The 25,260-nt window shown below is 49.6% G+C and overlaps 1 protein-coding gene across 1 annotated transcript in view; it reads right to left on the reverse strand.

Moving 5' to 3' along the window:
* Window positions 1-25,260, reverse strand: part of LOC141257813 (pecanex-like protein 2) — a 1,433,759-nt gene that overhangs the window by 1,259,162 nt on the left and 149,337 nt on the right. The window contains exon 2 of the mRNA XM_073672817.1: window positions 10,206-10,381. Coding sequence (XP_073528918.1) covers window positions 10,206-10,381 — 176 coding nt within the window. The remainder of the gene's footprint in view (window positions 1-10,205; window positions 10,382-25,260) is intronic.

The following is a 25,260-nucleotide window of genomic DNA, read 5'->3' on the forward strand; positions in this document are numbered from 1 at the left end:
GAAATATGTTAAGGATCATCCTTTCCAGGGTAAAGACTTGTGTATAAGTTAAAATAAATGACCAAAAACAAAAATACTCCTCCACACCTTCGGCTATGTTCACAAGTACCATTTTTTATGCGTTTTTGCACTTTTGTATTGCTTTCAACTATGACAAATGCATTCACCGTGAAATGTCATTTTAACATTTTACAACCTTATCTGGCCATGTGCTGTGTGACACATGCATAAAGTGCTGAAAAGACAAGGGAACAGCATGGGGAAGACCCCTGGAAGCATCTCTGACTCCCTGGTCACTGTCTAAAAGTGTGCCCATCATAAGTGATCCTTACCGCATCAGAAGATGCAGACATGCAACTATCCCCATGCAAGTTCTAGTCCCAGGGCAGTGTTCAATTGTACCTCCCCCATTCCTTGCAATACAAGCTCAAGTATGCAGCCTGCCACCCACCCACCCCCAGGCTGCAATGCCATACTGCTTGCTTGCTTGAACTTGAAATTGGGCCTTTTAGGCATGTGGAGGCGGAATCTGGCCACCACGTCATGGCTGTGTTGGCGGCCTGGAATCCATACTCAGTCCCCAGCCGCCCGGCGGCCGGGTGTCCATACTCGGTCCCCAGCCGCCCCGTGGCCGGGTGTCCACACACGGTCCCCAGCCGCCTGGGGGCAGCCGGGTGTCCATAAACGGTCCCCAGCCGCCCCTATTTCTCCTTGGAACATCCCCCCACACACTTTTCTTAGCCCGGCCTGCTTTAGGCAGCATTGGACGAGCCCAACAGAGAACCAGACTCCTCCGGTGGGCCCTGACTTCTCCATCGGTGGAGTTGAGAGTGCCAAGGTGAGGAGCATGATGATGATGACAGAAGTTAGCATCTGCTATGTTTTCTTTTAATGCAAGTGTAAGTGTGCAACCTGCCACCCACCCACCCCCAGACTGCAATTCCATACTGCTAGCTTGCACTTGAAATGGGGCCTTTTAGTTTGGAGGAGGCCGAAGCTGGCCACTACCTCATGGCTGCTTCGGCAGCGAGGTATCCATACTCAGTCCCCAGCCGCCCATATTTGTCCTGGTGTGCCTTATACATAAGATTAAGTGCGTATACCAAAACATTACCTGTGCCCTCCCCAGTGCATTTAGTGGGAAGGAGAGCCTATTCCGCTGTAGTGTGTGCTTGCCAAACCCCTGTTCATGGTACATGCGAAGATCCCTCCCATCTTGTACCTGTCGTTGCAGACTTGCAACTATCCCCATTCAAGTCCTTGTCCCAGGGCAGTGTTCAATTGTACCTCTCCCATTCCTTGCAATGCAAGCGCAAGTATGCAGCCTGCCACCCACCCACCCCCAGGCTGCAATACCATACTGCTTGCTTGCTTGCACTTTAAATTGGGCCTTTTAGGCATGTGGAGGCGGAATCTGGCCACCACGCCATGGCTGTGTCGGCGGCCTGGTATCCATACTCAGTCCCCAGCCGCCTGGTGGCCGGGTGTCCCCGCTTGTTCCCCAGCCTCCAGGGGGTGGCCGAGTGTCCATACTCGGTCCCCAGCCACCCATATTTGTCCCGGTAACCTTTCCCACACTTTTCTTAGCCTGGCCTGCTTTAGGGCAGCATTGGCCGAGCCCACCGGACTATCAGACTCCTCCGGTGGGCCCTGGCTTCTCCATCAGGGAAGTTGAGAGTGCCAAGGTGAGGAGCATGATGAGGATGATGGAAGTTAGCATCTGCTTTGTTTTGTTGTAATGCAAGCACATGTATGTAGTAGCGGCTAGGCCTGAGGTGGTCAGCGTTTTGGCGCATATCCTACCTCCTCCGAGGATTGCTGGATGTTTTCCTGCTACTATCCAAGTTCTATGACTCCCGTTAAAACAAAGCTTCAGGTGATAAATGATGGATGAGGTAGTGGCAAAGGAGAAAGAGCAGGAGGAACAGGGACCATTCACATCAATATCAGGCCAGTCAACCAGATATGTCTTGTAGGATATGTTTCTGTAACAAAAGGAGCGGTTCGGCTACACAGTTATAGGGCATACAGTGAGTGCAATGCCTACCAAAAATTTCGAGCCACTCCAATGCCCCTTGGAAATGACATGGAGGTCAGAGGGCGTTAACTAAACCTTTTTTTCCATTTATAGCAACTGGGTCTCCCGTGCACTGTTGGCCTAAGCAGTGAATGGAATGCTTTCCAAAAATTATGAGGAACTGCCATGCCCCTTACAAGAGCCATGTGTGGCACCCCAGGGGTCTGGTCACCACAGTAATAGAGATATTACGTCGGAGAGCAAGTGGGAGGTTTCCTGGTCAGGATCCCTTAAACATGCAACATCCTCCTACCCCAATCCTGGGAGGGGAGAATTCTGCCCTTATAAACTGGATCTCAGGCGGGGTTGAGTGAGTCAGAGAACAGTCAGAGTCAGAGTGAGAGCAAGGGAAAGTAACAGCAAGGAGCTCTGTAGGAGCTAGGAGCTAAAGACCAGGGGCTGGAAGCTGAGCAGAGCTCGCCCTGGCAGAAGACAATAGGAACCGGACACAGGAGTCCGAAGCTGTGAGGACTTATATATCCAGCAGCAGAAACCAGCCGGCAGGGGATTTCAGGTCCTCTGGCCATAGAAGCCCGGAGGCTCAGTCACAAGCAAGGGACCAGCACCGCCGTCGTGGAGCGGAGGCTAACAGAAGGCCCCAAGTCACCAGCCATACGGGTGAGCACTACACGGTACACTCAGGGACGTGGGCTACTTCTACCCGCTTACAGCAAGGTAGCCAGGAAGAGTGCAGACAGACGTGGAGGCCTACAACTCCACCTGGCGAGGGGAACTCCTGCTTGCTCACAGACTGACCAGGCCTCTTATGCTAGCCAAGGGAGGGTCTACCTTATAATCATCAGTAAAGACCCTGAACTGCACTGCAAAGACTCGTGCACCATCACCCCCATCATCCACACTCACTGCCCTGAGGCTATACTCCTCCCGAGGGGAGTTATCCCATTCTATGCTGCGCACACAACACCAGCCTCAGCGGTCTGCCTCGCAGCGGTGGTACTCCCTGACCGCAATCCACGGGTGGCGCAGTCGGACAATTAACCTCAAAACCTAAGAAAGACTGCCACTGGTTTGACCAGCCTGAGACACGGGACTGGGTCACCGCCACGGAGACTACAGATCCCAGAGACCCGGCACCGGGTATCCCACACACGTGTACACACGGCCCAGGGGGCGCGTCACATGCAGTACAGCATATTACAAACATAAGTCCCATTATTGGGGAGTGGGTGTCCCTTGGTATTTGCTTATGCTTTCCAAGCAAAAGCTGCCAAAAATTAGGACGGAGCAACTTGCAATGCCCCTTACAAGAGCCATGCAGTACAGCATATTACAAACATAAGTCCCATTATTGGGGAGTGGGTGTCCCATAGTATTTGCTTATGCTTTCCAAGCAAAAGCTGCCAAAAATTAGGATGGAGCAACTTGCAATGCCCCTTACAAGAGCCATGCAGTACAGCATATTACAAACATAAGTCCCATTATTGGGGAGTGGGTGTCCCATAGTATTTGCTTATGCTTTCCCAGCAAAAGCTGCCAAAAATTAGGACGGAGCAACTTGCAATGCCCCTTACAAGAGCCATGCAGTACAGCATATTACAAACATAAGTCCCATTATTGGGGAGTGGGTGTCCCATAGTATTTGCTTATGCTTTCCCAGCAAAAGCTGCCAAAAATTAGGACGGAGCAACTTGCAATGCCCCTTACAAGAGCCATGCAGTACAGCATATTACAAACATAAGTCCCATTATTGGGGAGTGGGTGTCCCATAGTATTTGCTTATGCCTTGCAAGCAAAAGCTGGCAAAAATAAGGACGGAGGAACTTGCAATGCTGGCACCCTGGTGGTATAGTGGTGGTGGAGGCTGAGGATAAGGAGAAGAAGATTAAACAGCCGAAACGAGGAAGCGTATACCCATGTGTGGGTGTGAAGCGGTGCATGTGAATACACCTCCCGAAATAACACAGTGGATTTGACTTTATGTTACTCTGCTGTCATTTGGTGGTGATGAGAAGTCTGGCCCAATCCAGCCCTTGTTCATTTTGATAAGGGTCAGCTTGTCAGCATTGTCAGTTGACAGGCGAGTGCACTTATCAGTTATAATTCCCCCAGCGGCACTAAAAACACGCTCCGATAACACGCTAGCGGCAGGGCAGGCCAGGACCTCCAAGGCGTACAGAGCGAGTTCATTCCAAGTGTCCAGCTTGGATACCCAATAATTAAAAGGCACAGAGGAATCACGGAGGACGCTGGTACGATTGGCAAGGTACTCCCTCACCATCTTTTGAAACTTTCCACTCCTTGTGAGAGTACCCCGCGCCTCAGGGCCTGTAAGCTGGGCGGGTGTCAGAAAACTGTCCCAGAATGTTGACAGTGTTCCCCTGCCTCTGCTGGATTGGAGTTGCATCTCTCTCGCCTGTACGCCTTGGTTGGGCAACGAACTGTGACCTCTGCCACTAGCGTGTTCAGATGGGAATTTTTTTAAGAGTTCTGCAGCAAGGGCCTTCTGGTATTGCCCCATTTTTGTAAACCTCTCCACCTCAGGAATAAGAGAGTGAAAGTTCTCCTTGTAGCGGGGGTCTACAAGTGTCACCAACCAGTAATGACTGTCACCCAACATTTTGACAACGCGAGGGTCATGGTTAAGGCAGCGTAACATAAAGTCAGCTAGGACTCCAGGCTAAGACGTGGGGGAGATACTGTATATGATCCGGAAACACTGTTGATATTGAAGAAGATTCTCTTGGGCTAGAGATTAGAGTCACAGAGATGCTTCACTTAAAGAGGGAACCAGGGCTGAAGATGTTGCCAGCACCCGTGAGGGAGATGATAACCTGTCGGGCCTTATCCATTATATCTGCCTGTAAATATTGTACATATTCCTCTTCCCCAAGTAAAGTCAAAGTTATGGTTAAGAACCTCGTGTCCTCTGAGTTTATTGCTGCCCTGGTCCCAAAAGAGAAATGCCTGGAGACGGCCACGATCAGATGGTCTGAAGTAAGTGGAGAGCACCACATACACAGCCACACATCAGAGGGAGGACACGTATTGTCTGTAGGGTGCCAGATCGAGCAGGGGCTACAGCTCGCCCACGACTACCTCACTGAAGCACCTTACATTTGGCGTAGTCGGCAGGATGCAAGCTCCTCGGATGAAGAAAACGGGGAAGAGCCGATGCAGAACACTAAAGAGAAAGTGTTGGAAGGCATGCGACCCAAGATGGCGGCCCGAAGAATGGATTCCAAGATGGTGACAGTGGTGGTAAAGTACAGGAGAAGAACCGCCTATCGTGGGAGTGGACGGCGTCGGAGAGCACGAAAAGATGTCCAGCCCCTACGAGTTCCGGCCCAGAGAAGGATGGGCCCAGCAGTGAAGATGCATCCCAGGATTGGACGTCCAGTAAAGAAGAGGGCGCGGCACAGAGATAAGTCAGGCCCAGTGAGTACCAGCGCACCCAGAGAGGGGGCGCGGCTGAAGGCAGAGCTGCCGAGAGTGACGTGTGACGCAAATGTCGTGTCAGAAGACCGGCCCAGAAAGAGGAGTTGGATGCGCAGGACGTGCGTCATCAGCAAGCGACAAGTGCCATTTTCTGTCCAGCACACGAGGGAAAGGAGGTGTCGCAGTGGATGCTCCAGAAGGATGGCAGCCGGAGGAACCGACGATGCAATGGAGATGAGCGGTGAGGAGGAAATCCTGAAGATCACCACCCCAAGGGCCAAAGCTGGAAGCCACTCACCTGCGGGCGCTGCCCGTGAGCCTTCACCATTACCACCAGTGGCCGTCCAGTGGTCTACTAGGCCTGAACCTGAGGTGGGTCTGCTCGTTCACGAGCTACGTGTGTGATGCTGGAGCCGGATGCTGGAAGATGCTTCCTCCTCGGAGGAGGGCAAAGAACATCCCGGTGGGGCCGAAGCAGCAGCTACAGCACGGCCTGATGAAGGTGAGCGGCCTATACCCAGGTGGCTGGTCCCGCTCGTGGCGCACCATAGTGATAACTCCCGGGGTGGTGGCAGAGGCTCCTAGGCCTGAAGGAGTTGTTGCGGAGGTGAGGCCTCCAAGGAGAAAAGCCACCCGAATAAATTGGTGGCAGATGGCGATGGAGGCCCTAAATACTCCCTCAGCGAAGCGCTACTCTGAGCTTGGTAGCCTGAGGTTGACTATGCGCAATCCCCCAATGACGCCACGGGAGTACCAGCGGTGGACCGATACGTTCCTACGAGGCTGGCTGGAATGGTCCAACGCGGCGCGGAGGGAGTCAGTAGAGGCTTCCCGGAGGCGGGTCACAGAGTTTCACATCCGTGAGGGATACGGATTCCTGGAGCAACAGTGGACCGGGCATGAAGTGTTCTTTACTCATGAGGTGGTCAAGTGAGAGTATCTGCCTGATCATCTCCACAACCTGCATGTTGGAGACATAGTGCACTTTGTAAAGTGCAAATGCTTGAGGGGGTGGTACGCGGCTCCGCTCACGCGATATTACGAGTGGAAAGATGTCCTTGAGAAGGATGAGGAGGTCTTCAGGTGGAGGGCCAAAGGAGAGGCTCTGCAGGGTTGGGCTAGGGAAGCCCCCAAGGGATTTCTACCCCCTCCTAAAGCCGGTGTCCCGCAAGAGGAGGAGCCAAGAAAACGGTAATGGGGGGAGATCGAGAGCGAAGAGGAGGAAGGCTTCGCAAGCTGCGGGGGAGCTGACCCCAGTGAGGCACATGTTGTGGGTTCATCGCCAAAACACCCAGGAGGGGCTGAGGGAGCTGGTCAGGGAACTGTCGGAGAAGCACAAGCTGGCGCCAGCAATGCAGTCCATAATTTTATGGTCACAAGCTATGGCCCTACCCAGGTTGGCTGCGGCAGTGCCACGTCCTCAGATGAGGATTCTGGGCTCAGCAGGTATCCTGACCAGCCTTGGAGGTGGACGAAGCCACCTTCGTCTGCAGCATGGGCCACCTTCATGAAGGAGCGGAGGTAGCCACAGTGTGAATACCTGTATAATAACTTCTGCCGTGCCACAAAAACTATTATACTGCAGACAGTTCTAATAATTCACCAATTCAAAGCTTTTGGTTCTAGAAACCACTATTATGTACAGCAGCTGTGCGGTAATAATTTCTTAAACCCACTTACTACTAACCGAAAAGTGATGTGTATATATAAAAAGAAAGATATTATAAAGAGAGAGTACTTAAAAGCTATATACATATAACATTAATATTAATAACTGACCATTAAATAACTTTCATAATATTGGGAATATAGACTGTATGCCCTAACCTATAAAACCTATAGCAGAAAAAGTCTACTAAGGCATTATTAATAACCCGGCCACTCCATTGTTAATTGTTTTTCAGACACTTACCAGACATTTACCCTTAGTCGCTCCCACCGACTCAAGGGCACCCATGTTCAACATATATTGCCCTAAGTTTGTAGTTCACTTGATGACATTTGCCCTTAGCCACTCCCACTAGCTCAAGGGCACCGGGCGTAGGCATATAGTCCTTTGTGTTAATGCACTTGATTACCCTTAGTTGCTCCCACCAGCTCAAGGGCACCCGGGATAGGCATAATTGCCCTTCATGCTATTTCACTTGATTACTTTACCCTTAGTCGCTCCCACCAATTCCAGGGCACCCGGGATAGACATCAGGGCTGTGGAGTCGGAGTCGTGGAGTCGGTGCCCATTTTGGTGGAGTCGGTATAAAATGGACCAACTCCAACTCCTAAAATATATAATAAATTGGGTACAGTAGTTCAATGCAGTTTATGGGGAATATTTTTTTCAGAAAAATTTGGGAAAGTTATGAAATGTCCTATAAATGTCTGTCCTATTCCTGATCTAAGGGTCTAGACTTTTAGCTGAGATGAATCTGTGCTACAGTAAATTTATCACTTAAATATGAGCCATGTATGAGGGAGTCGGAGTCGTGGAGTCGGAGTTAGAGTCGATGTAGAGGGGAGCACAGGGGGCCGCTACCATCACGCTGTGTGCCGGAACTATCTTTTCTTCGCCCAATGCCCCCTCTACTATTAAGGACTGAGACCGGAGTGTGTGCTGCAATGGAGGACCTGCTGTACTCACTGTTACACCATTCATGGAACAGACATCAATTTCAAGCAAGACAGGAGATCGTAGATCCGGGTTAACAGACTCACTTTTACTGTGTAATTCTTCCGTACATGACTGCAGTATGCAGATCAAGACAAGTTCTTTGGTTAGTGAAGTACCTTTGCTAATGTGCCTTTCCAGTGTTTGTTCTCATCCCTTCCTGAGACCCAACATAATCCACTTCTACTGCAACCCAGCTTAGAATCTCTCCTCTAGGGATATAGAGGCCTCGCCCTGAGCACCTCTGACAGACCATGAACCTAGGACTGTGCCAGCGTCCAGATTCCATCTCAAATGTGTCCTCATTCTGTTCTGATAATTTGCACTAGTAAAACACTTCTTCACTGCTGCTACTGCTGATGGAGTCTGCTTTCCTATCTCCTCAGTCGTCCTCCATACTTCGTCTCTCTCTGTATATGGAACAGAACCTATCCCGATTCTTTGCACTCGGGTCTTGAACCAAGGACTGAGGTGACCTGACACAGGCCTCCCCTAACGGCAGGCCTAATGCTCCTCACTAGTCACTTTCCCCATGTAGACTGTCTGTAACCAGTAAATGATTTTCTATAAAACCACTCTAATGCTGTAACTCCTCCCAGCTAATGATGTAACCCATCTTAACTCTCTAGTGTCTAAGGAGTGTAGTGCAGCTGAATCCCTATCTATTGTATAGTTCCCCCTCCAGGCAGACCTCCCACATCCCAGGGACGGCCTTAGGCAGAACCTATGGGAAAACTGGCATACAATAATCGGCCATAGGGGTTTCACAGCAAACACTTTATCATAAATCACATAAACATATAAGAAATATAAAGACAATTAACAACTCCTTCTTGACCCGACGTGTTCATCACCCAGCAGTCACCTACATCGGTGTCATGGAATTTGATGAGTCAGAGTCAGAGGTTTGGCTTACCGATTCCACAGCCCTGGTTGTGTAGGACGTTACGATATTACAGGGACACCAAATATGTCCGCGTTATTTGCTCATTTATGATGTCCATTATTTTTTACAAAACACATTAAAAATGTTTTTTTCATTATCAAATGTCCATGTCTCCATGTAGAATAAAAATACATACCGTATATACTCAAGTATAAGCACAGTTTTTCAGTACTCCAAACAGTATAATGGTCTCCATTGATTAAAATTAAAAAAAATTCTCACCTCTCCTTGTTCTCCTGATGCTCCAGACTCTGCAGAATGTGTTCTGAACGCTCTGCACTGCTCGACAGAGCGGGCGCGATGTACTGACGTCATTGTGCCCACTATGCTGAAACGTCAGAACTCAGGCACAGAGAGAGAATGATGACGGAGAGAGATGACGGCTATCTGTTCCATCATTGCTTCCAACTGTATTGGCATCCAGGATGCCAATACAGATGAAGGTGCGATGCCAGGTGGGGGACCTGGAGTTGCGTGTCTGCCACTATTAGCGGTACGCCACTACAAAAGATTGAACTGTATTCGCCCTTTTCAGAATGCAACATTGTTGATTTCAATCTTCCATTTGTAATATCAGCATGTTATTTCTAAGGTCAAACACATTTTATTGGAGTAGAGGTTCATACCCTTCCAACCAAGCGATACTAAGTTGCTATATACTTTGATTCTATTTTTCAGATCTTTTTTTATATTGTTTATTATATTTTGAAGATTTCAGCCCTCATCTCATTTGTTATCCACTTTAACAAAATATTTTAAAAAAAAGCTTTTAAATATAAATCTAATCCCTATGCTCCACAGAATAGCCCTATGGCAAGTTCAAAAGAAGTCCAGTGGGTCAAAGTTAATATTTGGCATATGCCTCATGCATTACAAGTAATGTTTATGTTCTGATGAATATTTGGGCATTTTCCATATAGAAATATTTTTTTATACACAAAATATATTTTGTACATGAGCAACAAAGCATTGAATTATATGAAATACGTTATACAGAAGACAAAATCAAATGATGCTCTATCTGAATATAGTAGCAGACCATAGTAAGAATAAAAGTCTGCATACCAAATGGTTATAAATAATTCTACACATTCACAGATTATTATAAGATTATATTTCCTTACCCTGGGTTTGTGATGTTAATATCTTGTTTTGGTTGTCCTTTATTTTTTTTCTGATGAGTCACAACGCCTTTATCAAACATAAGGTGTAGTCGAAAACTTACAAACTTAATAACTGCAAATAGGATGGTGGTAGATACACAGTAAAGGCATATCGTAAATTTTGTAGAAGGCAAGCCCTGTGGAAATAGTAAGTAAGAACTCTGTCACTGATTTTTATTATATTCTTAACAGCATTAAATAAACATTAAAGTATCCTTATAGACAAATCACTAGATTATGGTTATGGTATCACACATCCACGTTTTGTGGTCTCCTGATCTGAATATACCTAGGAAGCAGCCAAGTTCTTGCAGGAGAAGTCTGCCAGTCTGTGCATTGTGGTTCATGTACTAGGTTCACAACAACTAACAGTAAATTCTGTTATTCTGCTATGTACTAGGAACAGATAATGGCATTCATGACAGACCTGTCAGATGATGCACCCCACCAGTAGTAGATGGACCACCTGATTTATGATGCGGTCCATCAGATTAGCATTATGGTGTTTCACTCCCTGTATTTTTCGAGATCACTGAAGTAGAAAGGCCAAGATTGGTGAAGTACTTATTTCGGCACTTATGGGTTTGGCTGGTAATGGTGTTTGATCACATAGCCAGGCATCTCAGAAGTTACATAGAGTCAAAGTAGCATTGGAGTGAAAGTACTGAAGAGGTGGGCATCCGTGGCAGTCACATGTCTGCATGGTGGGCAGTTGCTTTGAACCAACATCACTATGATTCAGTGCCCAGTTTTAGGGACGTCCTGCTGTGTGAAGTCAGTACTTGGTCCGGGGCTCCTTTTGCATCAATTACTGCATCAATGCGGCGTGGCATGGAGGTGATCAGCCTGTGGTACTGCTGAGGTGTTATGGAAGCCCAAGATGCTTTGATAGCAGCCTTCAGCTTGTCTGCATTGTTGGGTCAGGTGTCTCTCATCTTCTTCTTGGCAATACCCCATAGAATCTCTATAGGGTTAAGGTCAGGCGAGTTTGCTGGCCAATCAAGCACAGTGATACTGTTGTTTTTAAACCAGGTATTGGTACTTTTGGAAGTGGACAGGTGCCAAGTTCTGCTGGAGAATGAAATTTCCATCTCCAAAAAGCTTGTCAGCAGAGGGAAGCATGAAGTGCTCTAAAATTTCCCGGTTGATGGCTGCGATAACTTTGGTCTTGATAAAACACAGTGGACCTACACCAGCAGATGAGATGGCTCCCCAAACCATCACTGATTGTGGAAACTTTACACTAGACCTCAAGCAGCTTCGATTGTGTGCCTCTCCACTCTTCCGCCAGACTCTGGGACCTTGATTTCCAAATGAAATGCAAAATTTACTTTCATCTGAAAACAACACCTTGGACCACTGAGCGACAGTCCAGGTCTTTTTTTCCTTGGCCCAGGTAAGACGCTTCTGGTGTTGTCTATTAGTCATGAGTGGCTTGACACAAGGAATGCGACACTTGTAGCCCATGCCCTGGATATGTCTGTGTGTGGTGGCTCTTGAAGCAATGACTCCAGCAGCAGTCCGCTCCTTGTGAATCTCCCCAAATTTTTGAATTTGGGGGAGATTCCTAACAATCCTTTCCAAGCTGCGGTTATCCCAGTTGCTTGTGCACTTTTTTCTACCACACTTTTTCCTTCCACTCAACTTTCCATTAATATTCTTGGATACAGTACTCTGTGAACAGCCATCTTCTTTAGCAATGACCGTTTGTGGCTTACCCTCCTTGTGGTGTGTGTTAATGACTGCCTTCTGGACATCTGTCAAGTCAGCAGCCTTCCCCATGATTGTGGAGCCTATTGAAACAGACTAAGGGACCTTTTTAAACACTTAGGAAGCCTTTGCAGGTGTTTTTTGTTCATTATTCTAATTTACTGAGATAATAACTTTCATGTTTTCATTGGCTGTAAGCCATAATCATCAACATTAACAGAAATAAACACTTGAAATAGATCACTCTGTTTGTAATGATTCTATATAATATGAGTTTCACTTTTTGTATTGAAGAACTGAAAAAATTAACCTTTCGATGATATTCTAATTTTGTGAGAAGCACTTGTATTTTTGAGTATATATTACATATGTTGGTCCGTAAAACACTCAAAACAGTGTGCAAGCAAAAAATTGTACCAGAATGAACTTAGGAATGATCTTGTAAATGTGTTTAAGAGTATATTTATTACACACTTTGATTTTTATAAGAAGGATGATATTTTTGTTTTTTTGCGCTTTTGCATTTCTTACTGCAAGTGGTTTCACCAACATAATCATATGCAGTTTTCTTTTATTGTAGTATGAGTTGTAGTTTTGAAGAACACTGATCACTTTACCATATAATGTAGTGGAAAAGAGGAAAAAAAATCCAAGTGTAGTGAAATGGCAAAAAAATGCAATTCTGCTTTTCTTTTTTGGGGTTTGTTTTTTAGTCGATCATTCTGCGTTAAAAATGACCTGAAATCGTGATTCAGGTCAATAAGATAATTGTGGTAACAAACTTGTACAGTTTCTTTTTTTACTGTTTTAGAGATGAAAAAGACAAATTTATCAAAATTATGTTTCATGTTACCATTTTCTGTGACCTGTAACTTTTTTATTTTTCTTTTGATGTGTTCGGGGCCGGAATGACCACCTGGCAATTCTGAGAAATGCCAGATGGGCCGGTCTGGCCGTGGACCACATAGTCTGCTATCCTGTTAACTGTATCGGTGTCCTCAGGATGGTGATACTGTTAACAGTTGAGACGGAGCACAGAGCCGCCACCTTTGTGCTCCATCACTTACCCCAGAAGCCGCGGGCTTCCCTTTTGTCTACGGCCTGCCGGAAGCTGGCACCAAGCAAAAAGGAATGTGGGTGGCACGATGATGTCACTGCATCTATTGTGAGACCAGATAGAAGAGGAAATAGAGTCTACGGAAGACAAGGTGTTTGGCTTGGTTGAGTATAAGATTTTTTCTTTTTATTTTGGGGAGCTGTGGGTGGGACCATCGTAGTAAATGGGGGACTGTTGGGGGGACCATCATACTATAAAGGGGCCTGTGGACAGGACCATCATACTATATAAGATGCTGTGGGTGGGACCATCATAGTAAATGGGGGACTGTTGGGGGGACCATCATACTATAAAGGGGGCTGTGGAAGGACCATCATACTATATAAGGTGGCTGCTGTGGGTGGGACCATCATACTATCATAGTATATAGGGGGTTTTTGAGGGACAATCATACTGTAATGGGGCTAGGTGTGGGAGGAATCATCATACTATATGGTTGGTTATGGGGGATCATTATTCTGTATTGGCATAGCTCCCAACCGTCCCAGTTTCTGTGGGACTGTCCCGCTTTGAGGGCTCAGTCCCGCATCCTGCCATGGCTCAGCTCTTCTCCCGGCTGTGGAGGGTGGTGGGGCAGGTTGTGGCAGTGGAGAAATGGGCACAGGTAGTAGCAAGCAGCTGCAGCTACCATGTGTGCTCACTGCTAAAGAAAATGAATATTCACTCCTCTCCATGCCCATAGGAGTGTAGAGGAGTGAATATGTATTCTCCTTAATAGCGCACACTGTCAATCGCAGCCGCCAGCTTCCTGCTGTGGCTCCGCGATCCCTGTGTGCCCGCTATTAGAGAGAATGAATATTCATTCTTCTCCACTCCTATGGGCGTGGAGAAAAGTGAATATTCATTATCTTTAGTAGCACACACAGAGGATCGCGGAGCCGCAGCAGGTGCGCAGCCGCTGCTGTGTGCGCTATTAAGGAGAATGACTATTCACTCCTCTCCACACCCATAGTCCCGGTGTGGAGAGGAGTGAATTTCCCCGCAGCTCGCCTCGGCATCTGAGGGCGCATGGCTGTGACGTCATGCACTGCTCAGATGCTGACATGAGCTGCTGGCAGACAGTATGCAGCACTGGAGCAGAGGGGAGGAAGGAAGGTGAGTAGAATTGTTTATTTTTTTCATGTGTGCAGTTATGGGGGCCCATGCAGGGGCAGATACCACAACTGCACCAGGGCTAGGAGGTCCAGAGGGGCCCTTACAGAGTGGCTGATACTAAGGGCAATCTGGACAGTTTCTCAGACCCCTAGGCTCCGGGGGAACCCATGGCCAGATTGCCCTCATCACACTGCTCCGCTGCCTATAGGAGAAAATGGAAGTGGAGCTGCAGGGATTGGTCCTCTGCTTCTTGCCCGCCCGGTGCTTTCTGTCCGACACAGACGCACGCAGCTTGATGACTTCATCATGCAGCGTGCGCCTGTATCAGAGAGAAAGTTGCCGGTGAGGACGATGCTGCAGGGGAACGGGCAAAGAGGTAGGTGTTTTTTTTTTTTTTCTATCCAATACACTGGGGAAAGGACACTGTGTGGTGGGAGAGCACAAAAATGGGGGGGGGGGGCAATCATGAGGCAGGTGTACTAGAACAATGATGGGGTGGTATAAGAGAGCAATGATAGGGGTGGTGTAAGAGAGCAATGATGAGGGTGGGGGAGAGCAATGATGAGAATGATGGGGGTTTTGGGAGAGAGCAATGATGGGGTGGTGTGGGAGAGCAATGATGACGGTGATGGGGTGGTGGGAGAGAGCAATGATGGGGGTGGTATGGGAGAGCAATGATGAGGGTGATGGGGTGGTGGGAGAGAGCAATGATGGGGTGATGTGGGAGAGCAATGATGAGGGTGATGGGGGTGGTGGGAGAGAGAAATGATGGGGGTGGTGGGAGAGAAGTTAAATGCCTTTCTAATGGAAAAATAAACGGATAATTTAATAAAGCTGTGACTGACCTTCACCCATCAAGTTGTACCTTGTGCATCATTGGCGATATAAAGGGGTGGCGGGGGGTTTAAACACGCGATGGGGTTTGGTTGGGGTCCCCGCAGTCTCACATTCATGTGATATGTCTATGTGATGCCAGATTTTTTTATTGGACAGCACAAGGACTTGTAGAGTTTTATAGTTTCATTCACATATCCGTGAAAATCACAGATCTGAGATTGAGATCCGTGAGAGTCAGAGAATGTCCTGTTCTGATCTGATTTTGAGGATCAGAATACGACATGCTGAATGCTTCTGTAAATGCGGGCAGCACACTGACACTGCACACGGATACAGGAATGTCGCCTTATTATATATAGTACAGTCCCTTCGTATATAGTGTACTCACTTTTTATGTATAGCGCCGTCCTTAGTTACATTGTTTCTGTCGTCCCTTATTACGTACCATCTTGTCTAGTTATATACGGTGCTGTCTCTTATTATATAGCTTCCTCTGCTGTTATGTGCAGTGCTGTCTTTAACATAGCGTATTCTCGTTATTTTTATTATTCACAGCGCCCTCTTTTATTACAAAGACGTCTCTTGTTAGCTATAAAATGACTGCTGATGGAGCAGCCAGTAAACAGAAAACTAGTCTGTCAGCCTCCTCCATCTGAAAAGAAGCTGTACCATGCTTCATCAGCAGTCATTGCATTATACATCTAACAAGAGAGGACTGTATGTAATAAAGAACGGTGCTATATTATCCGATATGTAAGGGACAGTGCTGTACGTAACAAGAGAGGGCACTGTGTAATAAGGGATGGCAATATACTGTACATATATCTTACATAGTCTCCCTTATTATGTATATGCGTGTGGCTATACACAGTATACATACACTACTCAAAACAATAAAGGGAACACTTAAACAACAGAATATAACTACAAGTAAATCAAACTTCTGTGAAATCAAACTGTCCACTTAGGAAGCAACACTGATTGACAATCAATTTCACATGCTGTTGTGCAAATGGAATAGACAATAGATGGAAATTATTGGCAATTATCAAGACACACTCCATAAAGGAGTGGTTCTGCAGGTGGGAACCACAGACCACATCTCAGTACCAATGCTTTCTGGCTGATGTTTTGGTCACTTTTGAATGTTGGTTGCGCTTTCACACTCATGGTAGCATGAGACGGACTCTACAACCCACAGAAGTTGTTCAGGTAGTGCAGCTCATCCAGGATGGCACATCAATGCGAGCTGTGGCAAGGTTTGCTGTGTCTGTCAGAGTAGTGTCCAGAGGCTGGAGGCGCTATCAGTAGACAGGCCAGTACACCAGGAGATGAGGAGGGGGCCGTAGGAGGGCAACAACCCAGCAGCAGGACCGCAACCTCAGCCTTTGTGCAAGGAGGAACAGGAGGAGCACTGCCAGAGCCCTGCAAAATGACCTCCAGCAGGCCAGAAATGTGCATGTGTCTGCACAAACTGTTAGAAACTGAGGGCCCAACGTCCACAGATGGGGGGTGTGCTCACAGCCCAACACAGTGCAGGACGCTTAGCATTTGCCACAGAACACCAGGATTGGCAAAGTCGCCACTGGAGCCCTGTGCTCTTCACAGATGAAAGCAGGTTCACACTGAGCACATGTGACAGACGACAGAGTCTGGAGACACTGTGGAGAGCGATATGCTGCCTGCAACATCCTTCAGCAAGACCGGTTTGGCAGTGGGTCAGTAATGGTGTGGGGTGACATTTCTTTGGAGTGTTGCACAGCCCTCCATGTGCTCGCCAGAGGTAGTCTGACTGCCATTAGGTACCGAGATGAGATCCTCAGACCCCTTGTGAGACCATATGCTGGTGCGGTTGACCCTGGGTTCCTCCTAATGTAGGACAATGCCAGACCTCATGTGGCTGGAGTGTGTCATCAATTCCTGCAAGTTGAAGGCACTGAAGCTATGGACTGGCCCGCCCGTTCCCCAGACAAGAATCCGATTGAGCATATCCGAGACATCATGTCTCGCTCCATCCAACGTTGCACCACAGACTGTCCAGGTGTTGGCGGATACTTTAGTCCAGGTCTGGGAGGAGATCCCACAGGAGACCATCCGCAACCTCATCAGGAGCATGCCCATGCGTTGTAGGGAGGTTATACAGTCACGTGGAGGCCACACAAAATACTGAGCCATGTTTTGACTTGTTTTAAGGACATTACATCAAAGTTGGATCAGCCTGTAGTGTGTTTTTCCACTTTAATTTTGGGGTGACTCCAAATCCAGGCCTCCATTGGTTAATAAATTTGATTTCCATTGATGATTTCTGTATGAGTCTGTTGTCAGCACATTCAACTTTGTACAGAACAATGTATTCAATGAGAATATTTCATTCATTCAGATCTAGGATGTGTTATTTGAGTGTTCCCTTTATTTTTTGAGCAGTGAATATATATATATATATATATATATACAGTATATATATATGTATATTTATATATATATATATGTGGCGCCCCTGAGGGATCAGTCACCACAGAGGTACTGCACCTCACTCTGAGGTGTGGTGCCTCCCTTCTCTCATGTAAGATGGGAGTGCTGCACGGAACCCCAAACACCTACATCCAACACCACACTGCTCCAGGCCAGCAGGAGGGGCAAGACGCAATGTAGTTTTCTGCTGAGCCCTGACCCTGGTTGGAGTAGGGGAAAACCCAAAGGTAGGGGGAACCAATAGTGGGTGTGGGTGGAGGAAGCAGAAACAGGAAGCACTTATACAGTAGGTATATAATGGGAAGCCATATTTGGAGTTGAGCTCAGTTTGTGAGGGCTGTTCAGAGGAACAGTCCGGGAGCAGAGGCTCAGTCAGAGCTCTGCTCCACAAGTTATGGCCCAGGATAGAGGCCCCAGAGGGGAGCAGGGAGTAGGCTCCATTCTACAAGAGGATCCCAGGGGGTATGGCGGGTGCAGGACAGCACCCGTATGCCCAGCTCCTGCCAGGTGTCAGGAGGGATCGGTTGCTTCATTCTAATCTCCAGGGGGTCAGGTTGGTCCCGGATCCGACGTACAGGGAGGACTTCAGCATACCCGAGCAGAATTGAGAGTGGGCAGCGTAGGGCAGCGGTGAGAGGGACCAAGTGTGAAGACGGTCAAAATAGGAACACAAGAAGGTGGGGTTCCACCAGGCATTCCTAAGCTGCTTGAAGAAGGACTGAACCCCTGCCCGGTGAACGCAGCGCAACGAGGGAGGCCTTCACCTGTAAAGTGCACTTGTGAATTGCCTAAGAACTGTAAGTAAAACCTTAGACGACTGCATGGAATTGCCTCTGTCTGTTTCTTCACTCTCCGCACTACAACGCCCAGCGCACCCACCATCTATCTATTTTACACTGCCCTGAGGCCCGCTCCACCTGTGGGGAGCTGTACCATCTCTAGCTGCCTTGACACCTGCCTCAGAGGACTGCTGCAGCGCTGGTGACCTTCACCAGACCCCACAGGTGGTGTCACGAACTCTCTGAACTTTTACTGATAATTGATACCCCTTTGTGCACTGACCGCCCTGGGCCAGCCACCGTGATATACCCCAAACAGTAAGGCCCCGGGGGCGAGTCATATATATATATATATATATATATGTATATTATATACACATATATACATATATACAGTACAGACCAAAAGTTTGGACACACCTTCTCATTTAAAGATTTTTCTGTATTTTCATGACTTGGAAAATTGTACATTCACACTGAAGACATCAAAACTATGAATTAACACATGTGGAATTATATACTTAACAAAAAAGTGTGAAACAACTGAAAATATGTCTTGGACCAATGACGTACTATTAGGTCATATGCCAATAGCGCCCGCACACAAGCGGTGCAGGGCAATCGCCACCGGGTGTCAGCTGATAGTAACAGCTGACACCAGGTACTATGTGAAGGGAGCGGTCCTGCACCGCTCCCGGCACATTAACCCCCTCAATGCTGCGATCAAAGTCGATCGCAGCATTGCAGTGGCAAGGGGAGGTGATCGGAATACTCATCTCCTCTTCCGTCTTCCAGCGCAGTCTGCCGCGGCTTCCCGGATGTTGCTGTAATAGTGGGGAAGGATGTAGCCTTCCCTTGGCATTGAAGTAGTTAAAGGAAGTGTTCCCGTAGTTAGACCAGTCTGAACTGTTGGTAGGCCAAGCTAAGGGGTTAGCTTCAGTGGTCCAGTCAGTAGAGTAGAGGGGGAACTTAGTGCCCTGATCAAGCCTTGAGTGTTATAGAGCTTGTTCCTGGCATAATTCCTTGTTGGCTGCAGTACCTGTAACCAGCCACAAGATGCCATTGTCCTGGGTGCAGATGTCAGGTTGAGTCTGCTAGCAGTGTTACAGACAGTGATGGGGTTAATGCTGTGTGATGACAGCCCACAGAGGGTGGGCACAACAGGAAAATCTCAGCTTAGTTTCCAGAAGCAGGAAGTGATGAGTAGTAAGATATAGTACAGTGAACTCTACGGGCAGCCTGACTATATGGTGACTGCTAGGGTAGACAGGAGCACCATACCCTCAGACAATGGGATCACCAGTGTAAAAGTCTCCCTACGCAAGAGTCCTGTTAGCCGGCAGGAGAAACTCAACAGAGGTATTGAGGACCCGGGGCACTTCTAGTCTGTGTAGCGCCGGCGTCCCTGCCCTCTGCTAGGCAGGGACGCTGTTCCCCTCACCTCCCTGCTCCGTGCCCGGCGTCCTCCTCCCGCTCTGCTGGCAGCGCGCGCTCCTTCCCGGCCACTGTGCTTAGGGCGCGCGCGCGCGCTCTCCCTCCCTCTTAAAGGGGCTGCGCGCACCGTCCTAAGGAGTCCCCGGCCAATGGCCAGAGGACTTCACCATATATAAGGCACCTCCTCCAAAATGGAGGTGCCCGAGCAATGTTGTTGCACTGTTTACTACTCTGCTTCAGCCCTCAGGTCCCGTTGCCAGTTACCTGCCAGTTACCTGCCAGTTACCTGCCAGATTCCTGCCTGATTATCTGCTACCTGCCTGCTAGTCTGAGGTCCGACGGTCTGCCTTACTACTCCTGTCAGTCTGTCTAAGGACCAGTCTGCCCGCTCACCTGGGAGCGCACATCAGCCACCTGCCTGCTTGCCCGAGGTCCGACGGTCTGCCTTCCAACTCCTGTCAGTCTGTCTATGGACCAGCTTGCCCGCTCACCTGGGAGCACACACCTGCTACCTGCCTGCTAGTCTACCTGGAGGCTCCGCCGTCACGTGCTGTGACCACCTGCCTGTCCAGTGACTCCTGCTCGCTCACCTGGGAGTGCTCATCTGCTGCCTGTCTGCTAGCCTACCTGGAGGCTCTGCCGTCACGTGCTGTGACCACCCGCCTGTCCAGAGACTTCTGCCCGCTCACCTGGGAGCGCTCATCTGCCGCCTGTCTGTTCGTCTTCCTGGAGGCTCCGCCGTCACATGCTGTGACCACCCGTTCATCCAGAGACTCTCGCCTGCTCACCTGGGAGCTCACGTCTATCATCAGCCGCCACAGGTCGTACCAACCCTTTACCTAGAGACTGCCCCGGTCACTTGCCGTGACCATCTGCCCGTTCATCCAGAGACTGCCCCGGTCACTTGCCGTGACCATCTGCCCGTTCATCCAGAGACTGCCCCGGTCACTTGCCGTGACCATCTGCCCGTTCATTCAGAGACTGCCCCGGTCACTTGCCGTGACCATCAGCCCGTTCATCCAGAGACTGCCCCGGTCACTTGCCGTGACCTCCAGCCCGTTCACTCAGGGACTGTCCCGGTCACCTGCTGTGACCTCCTGCCCGTCTTCCCTGGTCGCCACCCGCTCCCTTACAAGGACTGCCCCCTTGTATAGTAGCCCAGAGGTTCCGCCTCCCAGACCCGTTACAGTTTGCTCGGGCCATGGAACCCGGTGGCACCCAAGCTCCCTCGCTCTCGGACCTGTGTCATGAACTGTCCCGTCAAAGGTCCCAACAGGAGTCCATCCTGGGTCACCTGCGGAATGTCAATACTCGCCTGGACACTCTGACTGCTCCACCAGCAACCTCCGCCAGTGCCATGTCTCGCAATCCGGCAGCTCCGCTGCCCACTAATACCATGGTATCCTACCCCGGACCCCGGCTTTCTGCACCCCCTCGCTTCGGAGGCGACTCCGCCCAGGCTCGGGGCTTCATAAATCAGTGCACCCTGCACTTTGAACTATTGTCCCACCAGTTTAACTCCGACCGGGCCAAAATTGCATTCATCATGTCCCATCTCACCGGGGAGGCCCTGGCCTGGCTAAATCCTCTATGGGAGAGAGGAGACCCCCTGGTGTCCAACTTGCCTGCTTTTCTCACGGCTTTCCGGAAAGTCTTCGACGAACCCGGACGGAAGACCTCATCCGCATCATCACTGCTACGCCTCCGTCAGGGAAGTCTCACCGTGGGCCAATATGCCATACGGTTCCGTACCCTTGCCTCGGAGCTGGCCTGGGATAACGACGCTCTGGTATCCGTCTTCTGGGAGGGTCTGTCCGGCCGTATTAAAGATGAACTTGCCGGTCGGGACATTCCTACCACTCTCGATGACCTAATAACTCTTGCCACCCGGATTGACCTACGGTTCCAGGAGTGTGCCAAAGAGGTCACCCGTGAGAGGAGGTTACCATGTCTAGCTCCTACTTTTCAGAAACCCGTCACTCCCTCCGTCTCTACCCAGGTACACTCTCCTGAGTCTATGCAGGTCGACCAGACCAAGATGGTCAAAACCCGTCAGGACTTACACCGTGCCGAGGGGAGCTGCTTCTACTGTGGCAGTAAGGAGCACCGGATCCGTGCCTGCCCGGAGAGGTCGGGAAACGCCTGTGTCTAGGTTCGCTCAGAGAGGTCAACCTAGACAAGAAGAAATCATCTCCATCTCTGCTGCTGTCAGTCTCAATCGTCTGCGGGGAGAACCGTTATTTCGAACTAGCCCAACTTGACTCTGGAGCAGCCGGGAATCTTATTTCACAGTCCCTGGTAGAGAAATACCGCATCCCCACCAAACCTCTGGCTGTACCCTTGTCTGTTGCTGCCGTGGATGGGGGCCTCTTACCACGCCCCATCCAACTCATCACCGAATCCATTACTCTGCAGGTGGGAATGCTGCATTCTGAGAGTATCTCCTTTCATGTTCTGCCTGGACTCTCTCACGCCCTCTTGCTAGGCCTACCTTGGCTCCAGAGACATGCACCCGTGCTTGACTGGCAGACCGGAGAAGTCCTTCGCTGGGGACAGGACTGCCATAAGACCTGTCTGGTTCCCGTCCATCCCGTCCGTCCTTCTCCTACCCCAGCTAATCTACCTGGACTTCCGTTTCCTTATTGGTCTTATGCTGATGTCTTTAATAAAAAGGAGGCAGAGACACTACCTCCTCATAGACCATACGACTGCCCTATCGACCTGTTACCTGGTACTACTCCTCCCCGTGGGCGTATTTATCCATTATCAGCTGCTGAGACCCGGTCGATGTCCGAATATATTGAGGAGAATCTGGCCAGGGGATTCATCCGGAAATCTACCTCCCCGGCGGGAGCAGGCTTCTTTTTCGTCTAAAAGAAGGACGGCTCTCTCCGTCCCTGTATAGACTATAGAGGCCTTAACCAGATCACGGTGAAGAATAAGTACCCCCTTCCGCTCATTCCGGAGTTATTTGATCGTCTGAGGGGGGCTAGAATCTTCACCAAACTGGACCTCCGTGGGGCGTACAACCTGGTTCGTATCCTTCAGGGGGATGAATGGAAGACGGCATTCAACACCCGGGACGGCCACTATGAATATCTGGTAATGCCCTTTGGTCTCTGTAACGCTCCTGCCGTCTTTCAAGAGTTGGTCAATGACATCTTCCGGGACCTTCTCTACTCCTGCGTAGTGGTGTACCTGGACGACATCTTGGTCTTCTCTCCGGATCTCCAGACTCACCGGAGGGACGTTCGTCAGGTCCTGCTCAGGCTCAGGCAGAATCACCTCTTCGCTAAATACGAGAAGTGCCTCTTTGAGCAGACCTCGCTTCCGTTTTTGGGCTACATTATTTCTCAGACCGGCCTACGAATGGATCCAGAGAAACTGTCTGCCATCGAGAAATGGCCTCGACCGGAGGGGTTGAAGGCCATTCAGCGATTCCTGGGCTTCGCCAACTACTACCGCCTCTTCATACCACACTTCTCTTCCCGGACTGCCCCAATTTCCGCTCTCACCTGTAAGGGTACTAATCCCAAAGAGTGGCCGCCCGAAGCAGAGGAGGCCTTTCTTTCCCTAAAACAGGCCTTCTCTTCCGCCCCGGTGCTGCATCGCCCGGACGGCAACAAGCAGTTCTTCCTGGAAGTTGACGCCTCCTCCTCTGGAGCCGGAGCGGTACTTACTCAAAAATCATCTTCCGGGAGAATGGTAACTTGTGGCTTCTTCTCCAAACTCTTCTCCTCTTCTGAGCGCAACTATTCCATAGGAGACCGAGAGTTATTGGCCATCAAACTGGCATTGGAGGAGTGGCGTTACCTACTTGAGGGGGCTCTTCACCCGGTAATAATTTACACTGACCACAAGAACTTGGCTTACCTCCAGCATGCCCAGAGACTTAACCCGCGCCAAGCCCGGTGGTCCTTGTTTTTTTCTCGCTTTGATTTTGTTCTTCATTTTTGCCCGGCTGACAAAAACGTCAAAGCAGATGCCTTGTCCCAATCCTTTTTGGTGTCCGATCTCGAGGAAGAACCTAAACATATCATCGATCCGGCCAGAGTAATGCAGGTGGCTCCCGTGAGCCTAAATCGTCTCCCTCCCGGTAAGACGTTCGTATCAGTACCTGATCGGGAGAAGATCCTACACTGGGGTCACTCGTCTAAACTAGCTGGCCACGCCGGTCAGAAAAAGACCCTCCAGCTTATTGCCAGGCACTACTGGTGGCCTACCCTGCACAAGGACGTAATAGACTTTGTTTCTGCCTGTGTGTCCTGCGCCCGCAACACAGTTCCGAGACACCTGCCAGCCGGTCGCCTTCTTCCGCTTCCTGTGCCTGCTGCCCCCTGGACTTCATAACTGATCTCCCCGTCTCTGCCGGTTGTACGGTCATTTGGGTGGTCGCTGACCGCTTTTCCAAGATGGCTCACTTTATTCCCCTGCCTGGTCTCCCGTCTGCACCCGAGCTGGCTAAAGACTTTATCCGCCACATCTTCCGTCTTCATGGCCTGCCCCTCCACATCGTGTCGGATCGTGGGGTACAGTTCACCTCACGTTTCTGGAGAGCCACTTGTAAACTGCTAGACGTCACCCTGGACTTCTCTTCCGCTTACCACCCACAGTCCAATGGTCAAGTGGAGCGGATCAATCAGAACCTGACCAGTTACCTCCGGCACTTCGTTAATGCCCATCATTCTGACTGGGTGGATCTCCTACCATGGGCCGAGTTCTCCTATAACAATCACGAGAGCGAATCCTCCTCCAAATCCCCGTTTTTTGTAGTCTTCGGTCAGCATCCTCGGATTCCTTTTCCTGTCTCCACCTCTGTGGACAACCCGGCTGCGGAATCTCTCGTTAGCAAATTTTCCTCCATTTGGGAGAGTACCCGATCCGCACTCCTTCAGTCGTCCGAACGGATGAAAAGACACGCTGACAAAAAACGCCTGGATCCTCCACAATTTCGTCCTGGAGATAAAGTCTGGCTCTCGTCTAAATATGTCCGACTCAAGATACCTTCTTACAAGTTAGGGCCTCGGTTCATCGGTCCTCTGGAGGTCATCAGTCAGATCAACCCGGTGGCCTATAAATTAAAACTCCCGGCCAACTTACGGATCCCTAACTCCTTCCATGTATCTCTCCTCAAACCCGTGGTACTTAACTCTTTTTCCAAGTCTACAGGTACGCCTCCTGCTCCGGTTTCTGCTGAGGACGAGTTTGAGGTAGAGAACATTCTTGTCACCAAAAGGGTAAGAGGAAAGACCTTTTTTCTAGTAGATTGGAGGGGGTTTGGTCCTGAGGAGAGAACGTGGGAGCCCCGGGAGAACATCCATGCCCCTCTTATCCTAGCTAAATTTCTGTCTGGCCTAAAAAAGGGGGGGCCTAAAGGGGGGGGTACTGTAGCACCGGCGTCCCTGCCCTCTGCTAGGCAGGGACGCTGTTCCCCTCACCTCCCTGCTCCGTGCCCGGCGTCCTCCTCCCGCTCTGCTGGCAGCGCGCGCTCCTTCCCGGCCACTGTGCTTAGGGCGCGCGCGCGCGCTCTCCCTCCCTCTTAAAGGGGCCGCGCGCGCCGTCCTAAGGAGTC

The sequence above is a fragment of the Phyllobates terribilis genome, unplaced genomic scaffold (assembly GCF_046119375.1).
Source record: "Phyllobates terribilis strain yellow unplaced genomic scaffold, ASM4611937v1 Scaffold_3__8_contigs__length_932513732, whole genome shotgun sequence".
In the NCBI taxonomy this organism is placed as follows: domain Eukaryota; kingdom Metazoa; phylum Chordata; class Amphibia; order Anura; family Dendrobatidae; genus Phyllobates; species Phyllobates terribilis.